The 9,900-nt window shown below is 45.4% G+C and overlaps 1 protein-coding gene across 1 annotated transcript; it reads left to right on the forward strand.

Moving 5' to 3' along the window:
- The first annotated feature begins 674 nt into the window (after positions 1–674).
- On the forward strand, positions 675–9,449 carry LOC101146896 (nuclear RNA export factor 2-like). Its single transcript, XM_063703200.1, is given in 15 exon segments — positions 675–1,079; positions 1,081–1,239; positions 1,360–1,467; positions 1,654–1,763; positions 3,480–3,516; positions 3,922–3,990; positions 4,069–4,124; positions 4,271–4,378; positions 4,494–4,567; positions 4,661–4,776; positions 4,888–4,930; positions 5,607–5,679; positions 6,172–6,354; positions 8,968–9,028; positions 9,175–9,449. Coding segments are annotated over 14 exon segments (1,296 nt in total). The 5' UTR covers positions 675–941; the 3' UTR covers positions 8,990–9,028; positions 9,175–9,449.
- The last annotated feature ends 451 nt before the right edge of the window (positions 9,450–9,900 follow it).

Here is a 9,900-nt window from a genome sequence, read left to right on the forward strand (position 1 = left end):
AGTTCTTGTCAGAGGTGCAGGCTGGGTCTTCAATAGGTAGAATCTCCTAGCACCTTAAAAAAAAAGATCATTTAGAACATCTGAATTTTATTATCTGAGAGGTATATTTGGAATAGAGAGAAAGGACAACTAGGAAACCCATGTCTGGCAAAAAAAAAAAAAAAAAAAAAAAAAAAAGTTGAAATCATGTTAATGGTCCCTATCTTAGAAGTCTTTTAAAGCTCCATTAGAAGGTTAGAATAAAACACTTAGTTGGGTTATTTTCCAGACTTAATTCCATGTTATCTCTCTTCTATCCTATCCCTTCTTTTCACCATTAGATTCCTTATGGGATAAAGTATGATGTTGGATAGTGAATTCAATCCAGAGCCATTGCAGTGTCCCCTTCACTCCAGTCGCTGTAAGAGAAGATGGTGAAGCCAGATGAGTAGGCACAAGGGAGGGGGAGACGCCTGACTCAGCAGGGGCCACTGACCTCTGACACTATTGCTCTTGCCTTTACTCTCTGTAGTTCCACTACAACAAAAATCAGGCCCATTTCTTTATTCAGGATGCTAGTGCTGCCTGTGCATTAAAGAAAGTGAACTGCAAGATTCATGACGAGGAAAACCAAAAGGCATATGTCAACAACATTCCCTATATGTAGTCTCTGGGAAAGAGGACAGGCCAGGGGCTAGTCATTGTCTTTTTTGAGATTGAGGTCCTCGTGCTCAACTTGCCTCACCTTCCTGCAGGTATTTGTTTTTGTCACTCTTTCTACTAAACCCCAGTCTATCCAGAAAATGTTGAAACCAAAAGAGATGGCACAGCTAAAGGTAATACAGACTCAAGGCACCACTTCTTCCCCCACCCCTATATTTCCCTGTCACCACTACCACCACCACCAGAGCCTCAGAGCTGCTCTCTTCATCTGTCTCTGCAGCTGACCCTGAACAAACGATATGATGTCTCCCAGCAAGCTCTTGATCTCCAGAGGCTCCGCTTTGACCCAGGTATGGCTGACAGCAGCAATTCTAGGGCAAGTAGGGGCAGAGCAGTCTGCCTGGAAGGGAGACTTATATGGATGGCAACTTTGGGAGGGGTTGGTGCTGGTGCTGGTCCAGTCAGGCCCCTCACAGCCTTCTGATGCCCTTCTCTTGGCTTCCTGGAGACTTGGTGAAACATCATATTGATATAATCCTGAATCAAAGAAACTACATGGCTGCCACTCTGAAGATCATTGAAAGGAATTTCCCTGAGGTGAGGCCTTAGGCCCAGTGCTAGTATTTAATTAGAGGGGTGGAAGAGATGGGGTGAAAGACAGATTTGTCTCCAAGGCTCGAGATAGTATCCGTCACTCTAACTGTTCTTACCTGATAGCTATTATCTTTGAACTTGTGCGACAACAAACTGTACCACCTGGATGGCCTGTCTGACATTATAGAGAAGGCTCCCAAAGTCAAGACCCTGAATCTCTCCAAAAAGAAGGTGAGAAGGGGGAACCAGATCAACTTTGGATGGAGGGTGGATGGCAGTACACATCAGAATAATGGCAACAAGCAGGCAGAGGTACCTGTGGGTGACTGTGAGGACTGGGGGAATTCGGGACCCAGGGTCCCGGGTGTTTCTCTTTCCCTGGCCCTCCTTCTCCAGTTTCCTCCGCATCTTTCTTAGCTGAAGTCGGCTTGGGAGTTGGGCAAGGTGAAAGGGTTGAAGCTCGAAGAGCTATGGCTGGAAGGGAACCCGTTGTGCAGCACCTTCTCGGACCAGTCCGCCTATGTAAGGTCAGTGGTAACCCCTGTCACCCTTCCTGGGCACCTTTGCTCCCTGGGTGACTGAGCTGTGTCTGAAGGTGCCCTTCTGCAGGAAGAAGCAGCCTTGGTCCTCTGGGAGGACCACAGACCTCCCCTCCTACTCTCTCTCTCTCTCTCTCTCTCCTCTCTCTCTGTCACTCACTCATCTGTGCTTAGAGGTCTCCTTTCCTTCCTCTGACATGGTCCCCTTTTCACCTGCTCTGGGGTGTGTTTCCCACCTGTCTCCACCAAGCCTCCTCCAGTGCGCCCTCTGTGATGTGCTCCAGGAAGTGGGGCTCCCCCACCTCCCCAGGACCAGCAGTATTCAGATGCTGGTGCCCTGGACCGAGAAGAGTCCTTTAGTCCGGGACCTCATGCTGAGACAGGCCTTCCTGCCTCCATGCTGAGATGGGGCTTCCCTCACCTGTCCCAAGAGGGGTTCTCCTTCTCTTGCTCCAAAAAGGTCCCCTCACCTGTCCTGGGCTGGCATAGGGGCTTCCCTGCCCCATACTGAGGGCTGGGGCCCCGGGTGGCTGCTGTCATGCCATCTCTTCCTCTGGCCCAATGCCAGGAGCTGGGCCCTCCTTGGGGAGAAACCTGGGTTTCCTGAGTCAAGGGGCCAGAAGCAGGCCATGTTCCTGAGGCAGGAGTGGAAGGCAGAGGGCAGAGGAGGTTGAGAAGACAGAAGGACAGGCCTCTCAGGGCACTGCCCCACCTTCCCTCCTTCCCCACCTCACATCGTCCTGCCTGGGCCCTCAGAGGAGCCCTGGGTAGCCTGAGGTGGGTAGCATTCCTCGGTCAAGGTGTCAGCACAGAGGGGCACAGGAGTCAGGGACCATCAGAAGAGAATGCAGTGGTCTGGAGAGGGGGTCCCCAGACTCTGAACCCCCATGCTGAGCTGGGGCCTGGCCTGGGAAAAGGTCTTCCTGGGAGAAGGTCTCCTGTCCCCCTGAGAGAAGGTCTCCTGTCCCCGTGGCTGCTCTGTTTCCCATGCCCAGCTCAGATTGAGCTCACACAGGTCAGAAAGGCTCCAGCTGCATCCAGTGGGCCCCAGCCCAACAGGTGCATGTTTTCCTTTCCTGCCTCAGTCCCCAGGGACAACCGGGAGCGATGAGGGAAAGGGCTGCAGCAGGGGAGCCCTTTTCTCCTCTATACCTCCCTGAACTCCACCTCCACAGTAGAGCATCTTTCCCTTCCCTTTGCTTTGCATCCTGTGTCTCCCTTGCCTCTCCTCTCCTATGTCTCACCCGTCTCTCCCTCCCCTACCTTCACCCCATTTCTGTTGTCATCACCCTGCCTTCCCCTTCCTGCCTCCTGAGCCCAGCCTCACTCACCTACCTATCCCAGCATCCTCAGCATCCCTAAGACCTGACCTGGTCTTGGCCAGGGGCAGGCCAGGCAGATTGATGGACAGCCAGTGGGGTAGCAGAGCCCTGGGCTCCCACTCCATTTCCTGCTCCCTGCGTAGCCTTCCGTGGGGATTTGGACAAAGGGGAGGGAGGGAGGGGGAAGAAACCCTGGAGCTCCCAATGCTGCTTCTTGTGGCACTGGAGAAGAGAGTCGGGGCAATCTAGGTGGAAGCTAACCAGGAGGAAGGAGAGGGAGGAGAGTGAGAGGGGGAGAGGGAGGGGCTGGGGGAGGGAGAGGGAGAGAGGCTGTGCAACCCTGAATTGTCAATCACTTCATTCTATTTTTTGTTATGGACAGTATCATCCGGGAATATTTCCCCAAGTTGTTACGCCTGGTAAGTATTTACTGTCATCATTGTCTCCTCTTACTCAAGTACATGACTTCCATGCCTGCCCTCAAGTCCTTTGGCTCTTGCCTGGATTACATGTTTGTATCCAACCCTCATCCATTTTAGAGGCATAGATTCCTGAAAAAGACAAGAATATTCTCCCTGGAATAAAATGTCCATAAACACACACACGCACCCACACTCACTAATTCACACAAAGGTTGCATCTAATAATAGATGCTTCCAAGACCCACTGTTGAAAACTCCATCTGTTGTCTTGCTGATAGAATTTTGAGGGGGCCATTTCATGCCTCACCTCTGACCCTTTTTCCCTCCAGGCCTGTTCATCTCCTTACTCATCCAGCTCTACCTCCCTGGTATGCACTGCTGACTGCCTCTTTCCTTTCTCAGGATGGCCAGGAGTTAGCATCTCCAATTATAATTGGCATTGAAGCCCCTGAGATAATAAAACCTTGTAAGGTAAGGAGGGACCAGATTTGAGATATTGTAAGGGACATTTTTTAAACCACATAGTTTCAAGATATCTTTTGATTCCAGGAAAGCTATAAAGGATCTGAGACCATAAAGAGTCTGGTGCTTCAGTTCCTGCTTCAGTAAGTACCCCAGAATCCTGAGGCCGTGGAAGGCTGAGACAAGACAGGCCACCCAAGCAAATGCCTATTCATGGATTTAGGAAGTCTTCAAGTCTCCTTTGGGGCCCAGGCCACAGAGATAGCCTTTCCCCACTGCTCTTTCACAGGTATTACTTGATCTATGACTCTGAAGATCGAACGGGTCTCCTCAGTGTTTACCATGACAAGGCCTGCTTCTCCCTGACCATTACCCTCAACCCTGAGGACCCAGAACCGTGAGTATCACGGCTCTGACTCTGGTCTGGGGCCGTGTGGTCCCCAGCAAAGGCCAGTTCCTGGAAATGTCTGCACTAGCTGGAACACCCACTCCTGTTCCTCTTCTTCTCCTAGGAGCAGCTTGGAAAAATACTTCAAGGATAGCAGGAATATAAAGAATATCAAGGACCTTCGTGAATGTGTGACGGGTGAAGATCAGCATGGGAAATGGGGTGGAGAGTCAATAATAGGGTACAGGGTACAGGGTGTGGCAGCCCTCAATGCTTCTCTTTCTCACACAGGCCTGAGGATTCAGCTGCTGAAGCACACAAAACGTGAGATTGTGGACTCCCTCAGTGTATTGCCCAGAACTCAGCATGACCTTAACTCCTATGTGGTAGACTTGTGCATCCAAACGGTGAGCACCTGCTTCCTCCCTCAGTCAGGCCCAGAGAGCTGAAGTAGGTAGGAAGTAGGTAGGTGGGTAGGAGGATCATGAAGGCTCTAGTTTTTTCTTCTTCCCTTTCAGGAAAGGATGCTCGTCTTTTCTGTCAATGGAGTATTTAAGGAAGGTGAGTGTCTATAGATTCTTCTCTCCAGATCACTCATTACTCCCTTCCCCAGGCTGGGCTTACTCCAAGAACTCTCTCAGCTTCCCAAGTTGCTCTTCTCCCCTTCCCTTGCATTCTTCCTCTCCGTTTGTGTTCTTCCTCTCCTGGCAACTTTCTGTTATCTTTGTGTTCTTTCCTTTTTGTTCCCTTCCCTTTGTGTTCTTCCTCTCCCCCAATTTTGTTCCCAAACATCATTACTTCCTGACCTACATCCATGCCTGTCTGCACCTGCACCACTCAGGTGTTAGGGACACAGCCTGTAGAGTTTGATGGCTCTCATCCCAGGTTGTTACTTTGCGAACTTGGGACATTGTCCTGTTACCTAACCCCTCAGTTTCCTCATTTGCAAAATGGGGTTGGTAAGCTCATCTCTTGGGCGACTGTGTAAAATGAATCAAGCGAACTCATGTTTGTCAAGAGACCTGACACATGTTAGGGGGTTCTATCCCTGGGTGCCGCTTGTTCCTATTGTTGCCCTCTCAGTCCCTGAAACCCCCTCCTGACTCTCACTGAAAAGTTGTCCCAGCCTGGCTCCCTTCAGGGTGCCAAAAGATTATCTCCCTGACTGGAGAACCCTGTATGAATGTGTAAAGCATGTGCAACTGTAAGGAGGTATCATTGTTTGTTGTTTCTAAAGTGGAAAGAGAGTCTCCAGGTTCTGTTCTTGCCTTCACCCGAACCTTCATCTTGACTTCTGTCGGCAATTCCAAGTAAGTGCTGTGCTGTGGGTGGGAGCACCCATCCTGTCCTGGAGCCAATGGTGTGGTAATGTCGTGGTGCAGTCCTCGGGATGTTCTCAGTACCATAGAAAGCCAACTGGTAGATCCAAGGAGAGGTCTAGATTATGAGAATACCAGATTCTCTTTTTCGCCACAATACTTACTAATTAGCTGTGTATCTTTTTGTCCAGTTGTAAGATTTCTCTGTGAAACAGTCCTTTTCTGAAAATGGGATGTCTACTTCTTTTGTAAAGTGTAAATGCATTGGGGTTAAATCTACAAATCTAAGGAAACTGGTAGGCAATCTCTCCAAAGGTGGACTCTGCAGCAGGGGTAAAGCCTACCAGCCAAGGAATCCGAAAGGTGGGCAGAGTAGGGGCTTGGAAGGAATCTGGTTCCTCAGTGGCAGTGGAAGCAGGATCATTGTTGAAAGTGTGGGGTTGTCCATTTTTCCAGTTGTCTGAGAGCTTGTCTTTCCTTCAGTCTGTATATTGTGAATGACAAGCTGATTGTGAGGAATGCCAGCACGAAGAAGACCCAGAGTGCCTTCTCCATCCCAGTGCCTGCACCCTCCTCCAGCTCCTTGCCTACCCTCTCCCAGAAGCAGCAGGAAATGGTGGAGACTGTCTCCACCCAGTCTGGGATGAAACTTGAGCAGTCTCAGAAGTGAGTGCTGGGAGTCTTTCAGGATAGATGTGAGCTGGGAAGAGTGGGGAGTGAAAAATGGAAACTCTCAGTTAATTTGTAAAAATAACTATTTAGATGTGGTGCTTCCAAAAATGAGTGGCCTCATAAAGTATATATATTAATTGATTGTGATAAAGAAATTAATTTTTAAACAATATAGCGTTCAGATCACATGACATGATCTTGTATATATAAAATCCTATGGAAACCACTTAAAAACACGTTAAAATTAATAAACAAGTTCTGCCTTGTTTCAGGATACAAAATCAATATACAAAAACCAATTGTATTACTATATACCTGTAATGAACAATAAGAAAATAAAATTAAGAAAACAATTCCATGTACAAAAGCATAAAAATAACACAGGAACAAATTTAATGACAAAGAAAAATCCAAAACATTTACTTTGAAATCTGCAGTACATTATAGAAAGAAATTAAGGAAGACCTAAATAAATGGAATGACATCCCATGTCCCTGGATTGGAAGACTTAATATTGTTAAAATGGCAATACTCCCCAAATTTGTATATAGATTCAATGCAAATGCAATCCATATCAAAATCCCAGCTGGCTTCTTTGTAGAAATTAAGAGGTTAACCCTAACATTTAAATGAAAATACAATGAATGCAGAATAAAAAATAATTTTGAAAAAGAACAAAGTTGGAGGACCCACTACAAAGTTACTGCAGTCTTACTACAAAGCTACAGTAATCAGTCCATACTGAGTGATACAGACCTAAGAATAGACATATAGATCAATGTAATAAAATGAGAGTCCAAAATAAACCAAAATCCTTACCTTTATGGTCAATAGCTTTTCTACCAGAGCGCCAAGAAAAAAAGACAATGGGTAAAGAAAGAATAGCCTTTTCAACAACTGGCACAGGCAGAACTGGATATCCACTCACAAACAATGAATTTGTACCCCATCATATGCCATATACAATAATAAATCAAAATAGCCCAAGGCCTAAAACTTAGAGCTAAAACTATAAAAATCTTAGAAGGAAACAAAAGAGTGAATCTTTGTGACCTTGAATTAGACAGTGGTTTCTGACATAACAAAACACACATACACACACAAAATTAGATAAAGTGGATTTCTTCACAATTTAAAACTTGTTTTGCATTAAAAGGTACTATCAATGAAGTAAAAAGACAACCCAAGAATCAGAGAAAATATGTGCATTATTATACATCTGATAAGGGACTTGTATTCAGAATATATAAAGAACTCTTGGAACTCAACCATAAAAATGAAAATAACCCAATTAAAATGTAAACCACACTGAGGTATCACTTCACACATAGCAGGATGGCTACCATTTTTTGAGATCGAAATAACAAGTGTTGATAGGAGGAAAGCAATAGGGAGAGCTGTGTTAAAAGTTACAAAATTACAGCTACATAGGAGGAATAAGTTCTAGTGTTTTACAGCATTGTGGGATGACTATAGCTAACAATAATATGTAGTTTCAAATAGCTAGAAGGAGGATATTAAATGTTCCCAACACAAAGATAAATATTTAAGATGATGGATATGCTAGTTACATTCATCTGCTCACTGTACATTGCATGTATCGAAACATCATTATGTACCCCATAAATATGTACAATTATTATATGTCAATTAAAAAATAATTTTTTTAATGTTGACAAAGCTATGGATAAATTGGAATCCTCATACATTGCTGGTAAGAATGGAAAATGATGCAGCTACTGTGGAAAATAGTTTGGCAGTTCTTCAAAATGGTAAATATGGAATTACTATATGACACAGCGATTACACAAAGAGTGATGAAAACTTATGTTCACACAAAAACTTGAAAATGAGTGTGTATTGCAGCATTATTCGTAATAGTCAAAAAGTGGAAACAATCCAAATATTCATCCATTTATGAAGATAAATCAAATGTGATATGTCTATATAATGAAATATTACTTGGCAATAAAATAGAATTAAGTTGTGATACATGTTATAACATGGATGACCCTTAAAAATATTATGCTAAGTGAAAACAGCCAATCACAAAAGACTACATATTATATGAGTTCGTTTATATAAAATGCCCCAAATAGGCAAATCCATAGAGACAGATAACAGATTAATGGTAACTAGGGTCTGGGCAAAAAGGGGAATGAAGAGTGACTGCTAACAGGTAAAGAGTATTTTTTTAAGGTGGTGGAAATGTTTTGGGTAGATAAAATTGTAATGGTTGCACAATTTTGTAAATATACCAGAAAAATCACTGAATTGTACACCTTAAAATGGTGAATCCTGTCTTACACCACAATTTTAAAATTAGTGGATAATTTTTAGTTTTGAATTTCTATTTGTTATTTCTTGAACATCTTTTTTCGTCAATATATATTAAGCCCTTGTTCATTTGAACAACCCTATTTTTCTACTTTGTATTCTAGTGGGCATGAATGTCAGCGATAGGCATTTTGGTTTTCCCTAGGCCTTTAGTCATCGTTACAATAATGCTCATATTGGTACATGGGTCCCAGCAAAAAGTAGCATAGATTAAGGGGTGGCATTGCATAGTCAGCGTGTTGGAGATCACCTGTTCTTCTCCCACCCCAGGTGCCTTCAGGACAGTGAGTAGAACTACACCAAAGCTGACCAGGTTTTCACTATGCTCCAGGTGAGATCTGGGAATCAAGTGGGTAAAATGTGGATGTTTCCTGTCTTTCGGAAAGGCCAGAAAATTGTAGGCCAGGTGGTCTGGGTATGGAACCCAGGGCATCTGGCTCTTTGGACGTCCCAACTCCTTTTCTTTACTTCCTCTAGACCAAAAGCAAGATCTCAGTGGAGGCCTTCAAGCAAATCCCCTAAAAGGAGCCCTTCGATGTCTTCTTTGTCTTCATTCACATCCTCTTTGTTTCCTCTTTTTACCAGCCTAAGGCCGTGCCCAGGACTGGGGTTGGCAGCCTGGCTCACCAGAAAGCCAAAGTTAACTTGCGGGCCGGGTAACATAACCACTTGAAGAACCAGTTGTTCTGTGTATTCGCCCCACTCATGATCACCATTTATTTTCATAATAAAGAGTGATGTTACACATTGTACATTATATGTCCTGGATTGCTCTTCCCCTGCCCCAACCATGAGCCAGCAGGGCCAGGACTGAAAGACCCTGCATCCCTATTCATCCCTGGCTGGCTGCAGGAGATACATTGATTGGGCTTGCATTCATAGGTAATTTGTCAATAAATCCTGATGAGAAAGGGCACACGCTCCTTCCAGAGATTGGCCTTGGCCTTAAGAGACAGTGGGACTCTGTCAGATGCTCAACCTGGAGCCAAACAGAAGCGGGCATGTTACCTGGCACAACAGGGGCTTCCATCCACCGTCCCGACCCCTCCCTTTCCCAAAGGTGCACTTTGCGAGGAGTCTCAGGTTAGCATCTGCAGGGGTGGGGAGACTCAGCCCATCTGCCCAGCTCATTCCTCAGAGAGCTGACACCGGGTGCTCCATGTCCATGTTCTTGAATGGGTTCAGCCATTTATTTTCACTTCT

The sequence above is a fragment of the Gorilla gorilla genome, chromosome X (assembly GCF_029281585.2).
Source record: "Gorilla gorilla gorilla isolate KB3781 chromosome X, NHGRI_mGorGor1-v2.1_pri, whole genome shotgun sequence".
NCBI lineage: Eukaryota > Metazoa > Chordata > Mammalia > Primates > Hominidae > Gorilla > Gorilla gorilla.